The sequence below is a fragment of the Etheostoma cragini genome, chromosome 10, assembly GCF_013103735.1.
Source record: "Etheostoma cragini isolate CJK2018 chromosome 10, CSU_Ecrag_1.0, whole genome shotgun sequence".
NCBI classification, from domain to species: domain Eukaryota; kingdom Metazoa; phylum Chordata; class Actinopteri; order Perciformes; family Percidae; genus Etheostoma; species Etheostoma cragini.
Window position 1 is genome coordinate 28,125,237 of NC_048416.1, and position 16,714 is coordinate 28,141,950.

Sequence of the window (16,714 nt, forward strand, 5' to 3'; positions counted from 1 at the left end):
ACACACACACACACACACACACACACACACGCACGCACGCACACACACACACACACACGCACGCACGCACACACACACACACACGCACACACGCACGCGCACACACACACACACACACAGGTTTCAAGCTGCTTTCAGCAACAAAAGGTGAATTAACTGTTGACTACACGGCTAATGGCACGTATAATTACACACAAACACACACACACACACAAACACACACACAATCAGGTGAAGCTGTAAATGTGCTGCCACCTTTTCACATAATAGCGGTAAGTTGTTCTCCGGAGGACAGAAGGTTGGTGAAAGGTGTCGCTCACCATGAGGTCTTGTTGGAGGTGTGTTTATCAGCCCCGGATCCTGGGAGTGGATGATTCTGCAGGTCGTGAGTCACGGGCAGCACCAACGCGTGTGCTGAAACAGATCACAACGGTGCAGAAGAGTGTTGGAGGGGAGCGTAGGGACTACAAGTTTCATGGTGATCGCTGCATGTCCACCTTTACTGTAGTCTTGCATTGCCAGGCCTTCCTCCACAGCAATGCGAAAGAAGGTCTGGCTAGTCCACACAGCCTTCCTGGTGGTAGAACAACGTGCTCTGGTTTATTGGCATTTCTTTAAACCAATCATAATTGTCTTGGGCGGGGCTAAGCTAAGGTGACCAGACGTCCCCGGTTTCCGGGGACAGCCCCCGGTTTTGGTGACCTGTCCCCGGCTGGATCTGTCCCCGGAAATGTCCCCGGTTTCACTGTGAGTGACAGACCCGATATTGGAATGAAAGAAAGAAAACCCAGACCAAACGGAGCCGATGGTCGCTTAAGAGCCAGCGCTGCTCAGAGCTCAGAGAGGTTTTAGAAAGCCGTATTTTACAATCAGCCCCTATTGAGAACAGCTCTAGGTCTAGTGTCCCCCGAGTTTTACATATATAAAAACATGACGTGATTTGGAGGTATATGTACGCTTCTCAGCTGAAAGTGTTTTGTCTGAGAATCTGGTCACCTTGGGCTAAGCGCTGCATGGTGCCGCTGCAAAATTAGCCTCGGGAAGGAACTTTGTTTTGTTGTAGTTCCAAAGTTGTTTTAGTCGTGCAGATTGGACAGCTAGTCTAGCTATCTATTATACAGATAGTCTAGTCTAGTCTGTCCAATCAGAAATTTACCCTGCAGAGATCTGAGGAGCAGGTAATCACAGTCCACCGGAGTTTAGAGCGCCCACACAAAGAAAGGGGAAGGTGACGGACATCCAGCCGAAAATGAGGAACCTTCAGTGGATATTCTGGCGGCACCAGAGCAAACTCTGCAATGAAACATCATTGATTACCTTTAGTGCAACGGCCGCTCTAACAACAGGGACCTCGCGGTGCTCTGTACCCGGCTCACAGACACTAAATCTAACAGAAAAGACTGCTAAACTTAACTGTCATGTTGCTGGTTGTCACCTGATGACCGGCCGCTGTAATTCAGAAGAATAAACACATTTTTTTGCATAGGTTTTTGTGCAATATAATGCAAACCTGTTCGTGGGAATGTGTTGTTTTTCAGAATCATCCAATACAGAAGTTCTTGTCTTTCTGCTTGGTAATTCACACGTTTCCGTGTCTTGTCAAAATAAGTTATAACCAGTAAAAACTAAAATGGATTCCTGTTTTTCTTAGATTAGATTAGATGATACTTTATTCATCCCACAGGGTGGAAATTCCCTGGTTACAGCAGCATTTTCTACAATAAAAGCAAAACAAACAAACAATTAAACACACAAAAAAAACAAGCAAACAACAGACAATGAGCAGAAGGTAGACTGAATATAAATTGTGGTTGCCATGGTACAAGAAACAATATTAGGGTGTAAGTAAGTGACGTAAAATGAATGTGTAATTAAAGTAATAAAGCAAAAGTAGGTAACCATAATATAAGTTATTTTTACCTGTGACCATAAATAAAATTGAAAAGTAAATACTTTTAATGGAAATATATACAGTAAATACAGATAATAAAGATATACAGAAAGTGTCCCTATTGGGACCTTGATCAGTAAAAGCATCTTCTATATTAGAACCAGTGGACAAGTTTGGACCAAAATCGTGTGTGTGTGTGTGTGTGTGTGTGTGTGTGTGTGTGTTAACCCCACAGGCTGTCATCTTATCTCACGGCTTATCAGCCTAAGTGGAGGAGAAAGGGATGAACTAAACTTGCAGGTTACACTGTGGAAAAAACATTTGCCTTTAATCACAAATTCATGATAAATCATTACAGCTGTTGCAGATGTTTTTCATGCAGATGTTTTGCATCCAGAGGTTTTTCATCCAGGTTTTCTTTCAGTTAGTTTTTGCTGTAGAAAATGTCTCATGCATGTCCAGCAACTAATGAAAAAAATCCAAAATATATTATCTCAAAATTGTTAATTAATGAAAAACGAGTTATGCAACACTGAGTTTTAACCGTGAGTCTTGAACTAACACACACAGAGGAATCTGTGACAGGCCTATACGTCACGTCCTGACCACACACACTTATGTACAGGTGGTGAATTAATTGGAAACAGACGTGCTCCTGTGTGTGTGTGTGTGTTTGTGTGTGTGTGTGTGTGTGTGTGTGTGCGCGCGTCCGCATCTGCAAAAGCATTCTTTTCCTCTAACTTATCCAGCTGGGAAGTCTCTCGCTCTCTCCGTCTCTCTCTCTCTCTCTCTCTCTCTCTCTCACACACACACACACACACACACACACACACACACACACACACACACAGCCACCATTTGGTTGGCTGCAGACATGATGGTGTTTGTTTTGCTGATAATCTAATCTGATTGGCTGACCTCTGCTCTGCCTGGATGCCTGAGGATCGGCTCGCCTGTGCAGACGACTGCAGACACGACATGAATAGTTGAACGTCATTTAAAATATTTCCAGTTTGATTTAGGAAATAAGTAACTTCATATGGCCAAGTATGATTCTTATATTCCACTTAATAATCCCTGTATGCACCACACGGACTGCATTGAAGAACCACGTATGGAGGAGGTGTGGTAGATAAAACAGGGATTTCAAGCAGGGGAGTGGAGTTAGTTTACGTCCAGGAGGAAGTTTAGGGGACAAGACTTTTGCCCTAAACTTAACTGTAGTCGCCGCATGAAAATCACCTTTTGCTGGCTCAACTCAACTGCAACAGCCGCTGGAAAGAGGATCCCCTCATGGTGCTCTTTACCTGATTCTCAGACTACTTTTTTCAGCTAAATGTAACTGTAAAGAGCGCTAAACTTAACCGTCATGTTTCCGGTCATGATGTGAGCGGCCGGCGGTTTCATATGCTATCACATGCATAGTGGTGCTGAGGTCCTTTGCTGCGTGTCATCCCCCCATCTCTCTCCCCCTTTCATGTCATGTCTCTTTTCATAATCTCTATAAAAAAAAACTCAACGCCCTCCTTTCCAAAATATTGCTTCCATTCATCCTCTGAACACCCTGCACTGGTTTGAATGGACTTCATGACCCTACAGTGAGTTGTGTATTTTGTCTCTCGCGTATATTTAGGAAGTGAAGCCCCAACTCGGCCAATAGTGCCGTGCCCTTCTTAGTTATCTCTTCAGTCGTCCATCTCGCCGTCCAGTGGAAGTCTCCCGTTGGTCGATGACAGCGCCGATGCCTTTAAGCTTTAAGCGCCCCCCCTCCCCCGGAGCCGTGAGGAAAGGGATATGATTGAACCCTCCTCGGCCTGATTGTCTCTCAGCCTGCAGGATATTCTGGGGAAAACATGAGAAAGCAGAGCTGTGCATGCTGTCAGATATTCAGCAGTGGATCTGCAGCTGTTGAGCTCTAACTGGTTTAAATGGATTTAACTCGATGTCTGAAGGATTCTGATCCAACCAAGGATTAATCGCTGAAACAGAGAAGACAAAAAAAAGATTAGTACTTGCTCATGGTTTCAAACCTCTGCTTTGATGTCTCCAAAACTCAAGCTTAATTGTAAACTCCACGTCTTAAAGAAAAAGCATCAGTTTGCCTTTTAAAACATCAGTTGATTGTTCTTAAATTAATTATCTCTCACAGTCTGCATTGTGTACGAAAGCTCAGTATAATATCACACAGTTCTCTCTACTCTCTACTAAAGCTGCATGAAAAGAAGATGCAATGGAAATATTTACATGACACTTTGTGCCCTAAACTGTCCATTTTGAGCTAATCTTTAACACATAAAATGCATCAGCTGCTTATAGAGTGCATATAACTCTGCATGGCTTCCCCATCAGTTATGACTTAAACTGCAAGGGGATGACTGAAATGAGATCCCGACATGATTTTCTGGAAATGTTTTGACCTCTGTGGCCTGTGGTTGGAGATCAACGCTTCATAATTATATTTTAGGTTAACAAGAAGAAGACGCTGGAATGTGTTTTGTCATATAAGGACAGACTTCTGAATTTTGAGCATTCACTTCATAGCTGGTTGAATCCTCAACGATTGTTTTCCCTGCGTAAAAAGCCATCATATCATCTTGTTTAAGGACATACAGACAAACAGTGTTTGTTCAAAAAAGAGCAAAGCTGTCATTGTGTTGGATGTCCTTAAGTTACGACACATGCCGTCTTTGGATTTAGATACACAATGATAATTAACTCTTTATACTCTTGTCTGCTTTCACAGAAAATTCAATGCAAAGCTGAGTGTAACTGATGACTGACAGCTCTGAAACTGTCTGTCTGTAGTCATAATGATGGTGTTTCTTCCTATCTGCTTGGTGCTTTTACTGCCAAAAGCACAGATCATACATCTTTGCAATGGAGTACAAATATAAATCCTGCTGTGGACTTAAGTCCCACCGGGAGTTAACACACATTTTCCAAATGATTTAAGGGCCAGGTTGTGATAAGTTTAGGCGGACTGAATGGGGGAGAAAAGCTTTAAGTTACGGAGAGGTGGTGTCATGTTTCTTTAAAAGCACTCCAGAGTTGTGGTGAGTTTCCTCAGGGCAGGAGGGCTTTCCTTTGTGTTGAGCCTCGGTACATTTGCATATGACCCTCCTCCTCCCTTCGGATTGGCCCGGGTTCCGCTAGCCTGTGGAAAGCCCACATCCAGACTTTCTCAGTTGGAGCAAAACTTTCCTGAGTTGAGGAGGATGAAGTGAGAGGTTGGACGCCAGCAGCTGTATGAGTGAGTAACAACAGCAGGCAGAGAGTGGCTGGTAGTGGATAAACAGAAACAGGATGATTTCTTAATTATAGGTTTCCCTGACCAGGCTGGAGGTTTATGTTTTTTCTAGGTATACAACCAAAAGTTTTCTTTACTGGTTGAGTTGTGTTTTTTTATTGTTTTGTGAGAAGAAACTATAGTTCTTTTTTTAGAAAAAAATGAATTTGATTATCAGCTTATGTAATGTTTGTTATAGATAAACAAGATATCTTTTCACTTCTATTTAAATAAAACAGTATTTAAACAATTTCAAATTCAAATGAAATATAGTTTTTTTCTCATAGTGAATTTTAGCAATGTTAAATGAAGTTTAGCCACTAGAGAGAGATTATTACTTCACATCATTATGCTGCTGGCTCTGCTTCTGGTTCTGAGTCTTTGCTCTGACGCTCGCTCCTCCGAGCCATCATCGATAACCATCCAGTACCGTGTTTGGGAGGAACAGCCGACGGGAACCCGGGTTGGCCGTCTGGTTGACGACCTCCGGCAAAGGGACGAAGGTGGTCCTCTGGAGGATTTCCAGGTGGTGGAGCACGGGAAAGCCCTTCCCTTCTCCGTCAGCACTCGAGATGGGGTTGTGTCCACCCAGGGCCGGCTGGACAGGGAGGAGCTGTGCAGTGGCTCGGATCTGTGTGAAGTGGCCTTCAGTGTCCTTTACAGGAAAATTGGTGCTATGAACTGCCTGCGGGTTCGAGTGGAGGTGATGGACCTGAATGACCACAGCCCCAGCTTCCCCAGCGCCCTGCAGGAAGTGGAGATCTCAGAGACTGCTGGCCTCAGGATGCGTATCCCTTTGGAACGGGCCATCGATCCGGACGCAGGACCGAATGGCCTCCAGACCTACTCGCTGTCCGTCAACCAACACTTTGCTCTGGATGTGACAGTCGCACCAGGTGGGACCAAACAGGCAGAGCTGGTTGTGATCAAAGAACTGGACAGGGAGGTTCAGGCCACATTTGACTTAACCCTAGTGGCATGGGATAAAGGAAACCCCCCCAGGTCCGGGAGCACATTAGTCCGTGTTAATATTCAGGACTCAAATGATAACAGCCCCATGTTTGAGGACAGCACACCCACTGTGGAGCTATTTGAGGATACGGCCCGTGGGGCAACCATTATCAACCTCAAAGCCACTGACCCAGACCAGGGTGCCAACGGGGAAGTGGAGTATTCGCTTAGTAAGCACGCACGTCCAGAGGTTCATAAGCTCTTCTATGTCAATCCACAATCTGGAGCTGTGAGTATCAAAGCACCTCTGGACTACGAGGCCCAGACCTCTTATGAAGTCATCATACAGGCCCGTGATCGTGGGCCCAATGCGATCGCCACGCACTGCAAACTACACGTCAAGCTTAGGGATGTAAACGACAATGCACCGAGGATTCACATGACCTGGACTCCACCCAACTCACCTATGGCAACTGTGCTGGAAGGAGCACTAGAGGACACCTTCCTTGCTCTGGTGATGGTCTCTGATGCTGATTCAGGAGGCAATGGCAAAGTGAGAGCGCAAATTCAACAAGGATCTGGCCCTTTTCGCCTTAAACGAATCCACGGTGACAATTACATGATTGTTACCAATGGCAGCCTGGATCGAGAAAAGGTGATGCAGTATAACATCACGGTCCTCGCCCAGGATTATGGAGATCCGCCACTGTCTTGTGTTAAACACCTGCCTGTCCACGTTCTGGATGAGAATGACAACGCCCCTGTGTTCTCCACCTCTCTGTACAAGGCCTCCTTCAGGGAGAACAACATGGCAGGCTACCACGCTCTCAAAGTTGAAGCCCATGATGTTGACCTGGAGTTCAGCGGAAGAGTTTCCTACTTCATACGCAACCCTAATGAAGTGGAATCTAACCCCCTGTCTTTCTCCATCCACCCTACCAGTGGTGTCATAAGCGTCCAGCGTCCTCTAGACTATGAGGAATCCCACACCTACTCTTTCATGGTGGAGGCCATTGATCAGGGTCATCCGCCTCTCACCAGCACGGCTTCTGTGCAAATCGACGTCCAGGATGTCAACGACAACTACCCAGTCATCAAGGAGCCAAAACCCAGAAAGGGCGTGGCTTTTCTAAGTGTGCCTGTCAATACAGACAAGGGGGAGATTGTGACTGAGCTGGGAAATGACATTGAAGAGGGATTCACACCTTTACCAATCAATCACTCAGTCGGAGAGGGACTTGTTGGATTCCTTGCATCCACCATACAGGCTGAAGACCCAGACTCTGGGCTTAACGGACAACTCAGCTACCACATCACCGACGGAAACCCTTTTGGTCTATTCTGGTTGGATCGGGCTACAGGCCAGCTGTTTGTGAACACCACCAATGCTACTGAGCTAATTGGGAAAACCTTTAAGATGAACATTGCTGTGTCTGACATGGGCAGTCCCAGCCTGACCACCAAGTCCACTCTGGAGGTGACTTTCATTAATCTCAAGGACCATCTAAAGAACTCGTCACCAGGTAACCGCGGACAGCTCAGCTTCACAATGATGATGGCGATCTGCCTGGGTGGCACCTGCCTACTGCTTCTGTTTGCCATTGCTTTGGTGACAACGTTCTGCCGCCCAGAGAAACGAGACAGCCGGGCTTACAACTGCAGACAAGCCGAGTCAACCTACACCAGCCACCCGCGGCGGCCACAGAAGAATATCAGGAAGTCTGACATCCAGCTAATTCCTGTCATCAGAGGCCGAAAAGAGGAGACTGCCGAGGATGACAGTGAAGCCCAGCCACTCGCACCGCCTCCAATGCTGTCAGACGATCAACAATCTGAGAGGCAGTATACCTTGGCGGCATCAGTCATGAACACGAGCTTCCATTCCCAAGGCTACCAAGAAGTGGATGCCACTCAACCCGCCACCCACCACTGCAGAACACTTAGGAAACCTGCAAACATCGAACTTGATGGCACTTTACCACTGACGCCCGCTACTTCTTATCGGACTCTACGGAAAGCCAGGAACCCGTCATCCTCATCGTCTTCGGTTTCCCGTTCGAGCACCTTGAAGCGCCAGACCCCCGTTGAAAGGGAGGAGGCGGAGCCGCTGAGTTCAGCATCACAGGCGACCCTCAGGAGGCCGAGGACATCGGAGGGACGAGGGGGGCCCGATGCCGAACATCGGCAGATGCTTCGAAACCTGGTACGACTGTCCATGGCTGCGTTTGGAGACTCCATTGAGCTTTCCTCGGCTTCCCCAGAAGTGCAGGTGGGTAGCGTTATCTTACTTTTTTCCAACAATCACAGGAACATTGACTCATATTCCATGGTACAATTTAGAGATGCAACAATTGATTATTTTCTCGATAAATCATTACTTTTTTGGTCCATAAAATGTCAGAAAATAGTGAAAAATGTGGATCAGTGTTTCCCAAAGCCCAAGATGATGTCCACAAATGTCTTGTTTAGTCTACAACTCAAAGATACTCAATTTAGTGTCACAGAGGAGAGAAGAAACTATAACATTCACATTTAAGAAGCTGGAATGAAAGATTTTTTAATTCATTCGATTTATCAAAATAGTAACCAATTAATTTAATAGTTGACAACTTTACTAAATTAATCATTCAATCTTTGCACCTCTAGTACCATTACGTTGACTGTAATAGTTTGTCTCTGTTTTTTAGTTCTTATGTGGATGTCATTGAGTTAAATAATCTTGTTTTATCAAATTTTATGTCACAAGGCTAAAACTCATGATTACAAGTTCTGAAGTTGTTTTCAAGACAAAATAACTTCACTGCAAGTTGATCTATTTACATTGCATTAATGATTTAACCTAATCTGCGTGATGCTTTCTTTAATGTCTTCTTATTTACATTCGGCACTATATTTTAAACATTAAGGCTAATGTGCTGCTGCTGGCTCTCATTTAAATGCCATTTACTTCCATTCTAAAACGTGTGATCACATTTATTTCCACATGTGCTTACAGTTAATGTTAGTGTAATTAAGTCTCCCCCTGCGGGCTTTGAGATTAATCTGAAGTGAAGTCCATTAGAGACTATGAGTCCCCCCCCCCACCCTCCCATATACCCAATCTAACTCCATTACATTTACCCAGCAGCCTTTCAGCTTTTTCAGCCTCCTGTTTGAAGGCTTACTCAGACAGCCTGAAGGCTGGAGTCTGGTGGAGGTGCGTGTGAGGGGGGTATAACTATCTGATGGATGACTATGAAGCCCAAAAACTGTGAGTTTATTCAGGTGCTCATGTGTCACAGACAGTAACCCCCGCTTGAGAAACTCCCCGCTTGAGAACTCTGACAGTCCTTTTTTTTTTTACTGAATATCACATATCAGATTCATATTAAAACCAGGAGGGAAGAGAGAGGAGGAGGAGAAATCCTTCATGCTCTGAGGGATAGGGGGGGTGGGGTCTGTGGAGAGTGAGGCCGGCTAAAGTAAGCTGTGATGTGTTTGTAGTGTAAACCAACACCGCTCTGACACGCTGCTCTGTCACTTACAAATGACCCAAAAAATCACTTTTACTGAGCTGAGAAAAGAAAAACAGATCAGGCTGAAAGCAGCAGCTCAGCGTGCAGAGCTGGATCCTCCAAGCACAGATACTGTGTGTGTGTGTGTGTGTGTGTGTGTGTGCACAGATTTAACCTTCAGAGCGGGACTGCAAACACAACCGATTTCCAAAACTTGGTCTTGTTTAATCAATTTGTGGTTTCCTTGTGTTGGGTGGCAGAGGTTTAAGCCTGGTTAGCCTGGTGCGAGCTCTGCTTCACATGCACTCTGAGAAAAAATCTGTAAATTAACAGTTGTATGACAGTAAATTGTCCCTTGTACGTGATTCACATGTATATTTCTGTTAATTTACAATATAACAGAAAGTGTTATGTTTTTTTTTTACCATTGACACAGTTATTTACGGGAAAAATTCAGTTTTTTAAGCTCGGTAGAAAGTCCGGGTTATGAGCTGCGAGTACTGTTTCTGTTATTTTACGGATTTATTTCTTAGAGTATGTAATGTAAAATCGCTCATCACGCATTGCCAGGACTGTCTCCACAGCGCTGTGGAGTAAGGTCTGACGACGCCACAGATGCATTGTAGGATAGGAGAGAAAAAACGCATGAGAGACATGAACGTGGAGAGAGAGGGGGCGAATGGCATGCAGCAAAGGGCTGCAGGCCAGAATTTAACCCTGGCCCAATGCATCAAGGAGTAAACCTCTATATAATCATTCATTCATATTTATTATACAGGAAAGTTAGAAAAAGCAACATTACATTACAATGTAAAAACGTGCCTGACTCAGTTTAAAAACTGGTTTTCAGCAGGATCCTGTTCTGCAGAAACATAAAACATGGTTACAGACATTAATACAAGACATCGAAAGGGAAAGATAAATTTAGACAACTAAGACAACAACACAGTTACATAAGGACAAAGACATTTACACAAGACATCAGCTGGGCTCGACAAATACGGACCACGTAAACAAGGCTTGGACAATACATGAGCTAATTAATGAGTGTATGCAAGTGTAACTGTTAAGAAGGAGCTGTGTGGGCCTTTTGGAAATATGTGATGGATGATAGTGTTCTGATGTGAATGTGGAATATCATTCCAAATCTTGGTATATGTATAAAAAAAAAAAGATTTCTGACCAAAGTTGTTTTTGCATGGGGGAACTGGGATAAGGGGCCTGTGAGACCGACCTAGTGAGGCGACCTGGTCTCTAGTGTGCCGGAAACAGTGCCGGGCGCCTGCCCTACCAACTGAGCTATCTGGGCACCCAATGTCTGCATTTCTTTAAACCAATCACAATCATAGGCGCCAATACTGAGAGTACTGAGCACCCGTGTGTGCCAGACTGCCAGTAGGCTAGATTCTTTTAACATTAAAAATTGCAGATGGCGCTAAGTGCAGCGTCTCTGGTTACGTCGCTGTCAGTCCCCTGCTCCTTTGAGTCTTATTTTCCCACGAAGTGGATTGCTGTTACGTGTCAGTTCAACTCTGAATCTCCAATCCTATCTGTATCTGTGAGAAGTGGCGCTGCCACAAGTTGAAAGACAGCCCGATCACGGCTTTACTGTCGAGTCAATGGGCGTGGGTTTGTGTTATCATTTTCCTAAGGTTCTAAAATGGAAACACTTGTTTTAAAAATGAGAAAAGCATATATCGGCGCCTATGATCCCAAATGTCTCGGGCGGCGCTGAGGCCCCGACGGAGCAATTGCGGCTCTGTGGAAAGGAACCGGTTAAACGTAAACATAAATCTTTATAATCATTCCCCGAAAGAACCAAGCAGGCCACGATCCATACTTTCTTCAAAACTTGATATTTTCAAGTTTGCCGCCATTTCCCGTACAGCGGAGCGATTTGGACTCACAGAGAGAGAGGAAGGTGAGCGCCCTGGCGGTCCAACTACATAATAAAAATGTACTTCCCATGATTCACACTACTCAATAATATAAGTTTATCTGAAAACATTCAAGTACAACTTAACGACCAGAGTCGTGGTGACTTTAGCAGTGAACGTCATCTTGGCGTCAGAATCAACGGCTTCAACCCGGCTGAACTGTAGAGACGTCACGCTGGTTCACACCTAGACCCTAGACCTACACCCACTAGACCCTAGACCTACACCCACTAGACCCTAGACCTACACCCACTAGACCCTAGACCTACTATATATATTATTGTTCACCTCCCCCTCACAACACACACACACACACACAGACACACACACACACACACACTTTGTTGTCACTTATTCCAATGTTATAAGTCCCTTTTTATGAGATGTTTTTTGCTTTTTCTGTTGTTTTTTGCTTTAACATTTTTGTCACTTCTGCCGTTTTTTGACACACACACACACACACACACACACACACACACACACACACACACATTGTTGTCACTTATTCCAACTTTTAAGTCATATTTTACGATATTTTTGTAGCTTTTTCTGTTTGTTTTTCGCTTTAATGTTTTTGTCACTTCTGCCAACGTTTTTGTTGCTTTTTGTCACACACACACACACACACACACACACACACACACACACACACACACACACACACACACACACACACACACACACACACACACACACACCTAGAAGGAAACCAGCCAGAGAAGAATAGGCTTTTACGTAGAGGCCATTTCCTTTCACTTCAGCAGCATGTACGTGTATAAACACACAAATGTCATGGCTAAAACAAAGCCATATATTAGCTTGCGAGCGCTGTGTGTGTGTGTGTGTGTGTGTGTGTGTGTGTGTTTCCTTCCTGGTGTGCAGAGTGTATCCGCTGCATAACAGAGCTGTCAGCAGAAAGCTCCGAGCAGTGAGACGGACTCAGCCGCTCGGTTCTCACCGTGTACGACAAAAAAAAATGAAAGTAAAATGTTTGTTCTCTTTCTACCTGAGCGTCGCGGTTCAACCAGCTAAACCAACACAGAGACCACTCACTGGTCCAGGTGGACCCAGTCAAAACCACCAGGGACTCAGGAGAGGGTTGGCCATGTGGTGCGATTTTATCAAATCGGATCGAAGTATATCACTGGCTAATATCATCCAAATCAACCTTTTCAAATCCCTAAACTTTTTAATTCAAGACTATACTACAAAAACTGTGAATACATTATACTTGTGGGGTCCTGACAGCTTTGTGGGGCAAAATGCTGGACCCCATAACTTTAAAGGGGTGTTTGAGGGTTAAGACTTGGTTTTAGGATGAGGGTTAGGATTAGGTTAAGGTTAGGGTGAGGGTTAAGGTTAGGACTTTAGGTTTGATGGTTAAGTTTAGGGTAAGGGGCTAGGGAATGCATTATATCAATAATGGGTCCCCACAAAGATAGTGCCATGCCCTATGTCTGTGTGTGTGTGTGTGTATTTTGTGTGTTTTTGTGCGCGTCTGTGCTCGCCAATTGTAGGTTGTTGTGCAGCGAGTTCACATCTTTAAAAAAATAAATAAAACTTATGACATTGCCACTTGAAGGCCCAGTGTCAGACCACATGGTTCACTAATGGAGTATTCTAACCCCCCCCCCTCCTCCCTCCCCCCCCCCCTGCAGCAGATCTCCCAGCTCCTCTCTCTCCTCCGGCAGGGTCAGCTGCAGCCGAGGCCCAACTTCAGGGGGAATAAATACTCGCACCGCAACGGCAGGTCAGTGTGATCCCTCTTCCTCCCCATCCTCCATATATCACTCCATCCTCCTCCATCTTCTATACTCCTCCTCCTCTGGTGCGTAGACACAGCAAAGCCACAACAAAGCCAAACCAAAAAGCTCCCCCAGTGCATGATGAAAATGAAGGGGGGGGGGGGGCATATGTCTGTCTGTTTTAAATAAAGTTATCATATTTTGTGGAAAGTTATGCCAGGTTGCAACCATGTGTACAAAATGTATATAGACTGCAGAAAGACTGCTTTTTTAATTTGAGATGTTGACATACTGATAACAGTCAGTTCTTTTTAAAGGTCCCATGGCATGCATTTTACTTTCTGAGTGTTTTTTTTAACACTAATGAGTCCCCCCCCCCCCCCCCCCCCCCCCCCCCCCCCCCCCCCCCCCCCAGCCTGCCTGTGGTCCCCCAGTGGTTAGAAATGGTGATAGGTGTAGACCGAGCCCTGGGTATCCTGCTCTGCTTTTGAGAAAATGAAAGCTCAGATGGACCGATTTGGAGTCTTCCCCTTATGAGGTCATAAGGGGAAAGTTTACCTCCCCTTTCTCTGCTTTGGCCATCTAGAGAATTTGGCCCACCCATGAGAGAGAGACATCATGGCTCTTAAACAAGCAAAGTAGCAGTTGGTCAAGGCCACACCCCCAGCCTTCAATATATATTATTATTATTATATATATTATTAATAAAAGAGACTTCAGATAGGTACAGTATTTGGGACCACTAAGGTCTATAAAGAGGCTTCAGATCCAGTATTAGGGACCACTAAGGTCTATATAAAAGAGGCTTCAGATACAGTATTAGGGACCACTAAGGTCTATATAAAGAGACTTCAGATACAGTATTAGGGACCACTAAGGTCTATATAAAAGAGACTTCAGATACAGTATTAGGGGACCACTAAGGTCTATATAAAGAGACTTCAGATACAGTATTAGGGACCACTAAGGTCTATATAAAAACGACTTCAGATACAGTATTAGGGACCACTAAGGTCTGTATAAAAACGACTTCAGATACAGTATAAGGGACCACTAAGGTCTATATAAAAGAGACTTCAGATACAGTATTAGGGACCACTAAGGTCTATATAAAAGCTTTCTTTGATAGATGATAATGTTAATATCAACACAACCACTGCCTCTTTCTGCTGACTTTGAAACTCCGCTTGCAGCTCGACATCAAAACAGACTGAAGAAATCTCAAAGTTGATTCTCTCCTCTTTTCCATCCCTCTCTTCATCAGCAGAGGTCTGTTTTAGAGCCAGCTGGCTGCAGGTTTCAGGCTGTGATCACCGCCGCGCTCTCTGATCAAACGAGGCTGCCGCTGATAGCAGGACAGACACATATTAAAGGGGAATGCCACCTATTTTAACAATTCACAGATTTTTGTTTTTTTCCAAATCCAGGACAGTAAATCAGTCAAACCTGCTAACTTTAGGATATCACAGTTTAACCAACCAGGGTGTTCTCTTAAACCACCCGTACTTATAGCCATGACTAAGTAAAGCACTGTGATTTATGTGTATTCCACGTGTTTATTACTCTCAGAACCACCAGGTGCATTGGACTGGGGGGACAAAAGGGTCTCAGTACCCAGGACCCTCATGTGAGTAGGGCCCAAAAAGATGCTAGAATGAATAGCTGTGGGTGTGGGGAGGGGGGCTCATGGAGAAAGCCGGTGCTACGCCCCTGAACACCACAACAACTGCCGATGAACACTGCGAAAGAACCCCGTAGGAAGGAGGTCAGGTGGATGAAGCGGGTTTGGGGCGCCCGGGTAGCTCAGTTGGTAGAGCAGGCTGCAGGTTTGACTCCGAACCTGCGGCCCTCTTTCATCTCTTCAGCTGTCCTGTCAATGAACGGCCTTAAAATGCCCCAAATAATAAGATTTGCCCAAATAATAAGGTTTGTGTCCCGGAAGAAGTTACCAGTAAAGGACAAGACTTTCACCCAGGAAACGGGTGTTTAAGTCTGCAGTACTAATTACAGGGATCAGGGTTTTAACCCTTGTATGGTATTCGGGTCAAATTGACCAAATTTCAAATTTTTACAATAAGAAAAATGGTACAAGATACATTTGTTCTACCTGAAAATCAACGGGCTTACCCAATTTCCTGAGATACACATGTATTCCTGACTCAGAACATTATTCTGGATATGACACTTATGTTGTTTCCATAGTGGATTTTTAACATGAATTACAACCTTATGATATAAAACTAACCCCACTTCCATGTTTAATAGTGTGCTAGTAGAGACTGATGTATTCCCTAAACATATACGTTATCTCAGCTGGTGGAAATTGAGATACAATGTTTGTTAATAGATTAGGAAGTTGTTTTGAGGCTTTCAGCGTGGACGTTTGCTTTTTCGTCTGTGTGGTGAAAGACAAAAGTTGTGGCTGATAAATGTCTTCCGTCGTCTTTCTGTCCAACTCTCCAGCTGCAACCAACAGCTAGAGACAAACAGGACGCAGCGTCAAAAACTCAATGCCACAGGAAGAGTGTCTCATAACCCCTGAGTGCTGAGTGTGTGTGTGTGTCTGTGTGTGTGTGTGTGTGTGTGTGTTAGTGTGTGTGACAAGTGACAAAAACGTTAAAAGCAAAAAACAAACAGAAAAAACTACAAAAATCTCGTAAAAAGGGACTAAACCATTGGAATAAGTGACAACAAAGTGTGTGTATGTGTGTGCGTCTGTCTGTCTGTCTGTCTGTGTGTGTGTGTGTGTGTGTGTGTGTGTGTGTGTGTGATTCTGGGTGTGTGTGTGTGTTCGTGTGTGTAGGCGGGTTTCAGCAGCTCCATCTGAGTGATTCAGAGTCTCTGACAGGACGCTCAGCGTCAATGTGGCAATGAGATTAGATCTGACATCACCTCAATACACACTGGACACTCCCTTCCACACACACACACACACGCACACACACACACACACACACACACACACACACACACACACACACACACACACACCTTACTGTATGCGTGAGGTAATTTGCTAATCGCCAAAACAGTCATACACATTTTGGAGGCGTCATTTGTCGGGATTTTGAAACGTTGTCTAGTTTTAAAGACATTGAAGAGATTCTGCCAGGCTGTTATTTATGTCCCAATGATTAGTTTTTTGGGGTGAATACTAGCACGATATTTAACATCCATCCATCACAAAGTCCTGAAGTAACAGAAAACAAGGGGAGAGATCCCATCCCAGTCAGATAAGATCTTAATCTACGATGCCGTAATGAGCCGAGGTCGTGTGTTTGCTTCAGAGTGATTAACTCGTCTGTGAGCTCACCTTTATCTGCCTGGCACCTCCTGTGTCTGTGTGTGTGTGTGTGTGTGTGTGTGTGTGTGTGTGTGTGTGTGTGTGTGTGTGTGTGTGTGTGTGTGTG

General features: G+C 44.7%; 1 protein-coding gene across 1 annotated transcript in view; it reads left to right on the forward strand.

The window, feature by feature from the left end:
* Positions 1 to 5,062: 5,062 nt before the first annotated feature.
* pcdh12 (protocadherin 12) overlaps positions 5,063 to 16,714 on the forward strand; it is a 21,231-nt gene continuing 9,579 nt past the window's right edge. The window contains exons 1-2 of the mRNA XM_034883395.1: positions 5,063 to 8,397; positions 13,218 to 13,309. Of these exons, the coding sequence (XP_034739286.1) occupies positions 5,527 to 8,397; positions 13,218 to 13,309 (2,963 nt within the window). The 5' untranslated portion in view covers positions 5,063 to 5,526. The remainder of the gene's footprint in view (positions 8,398 to 13,217; positions 13,310 to 16,714) is intronic.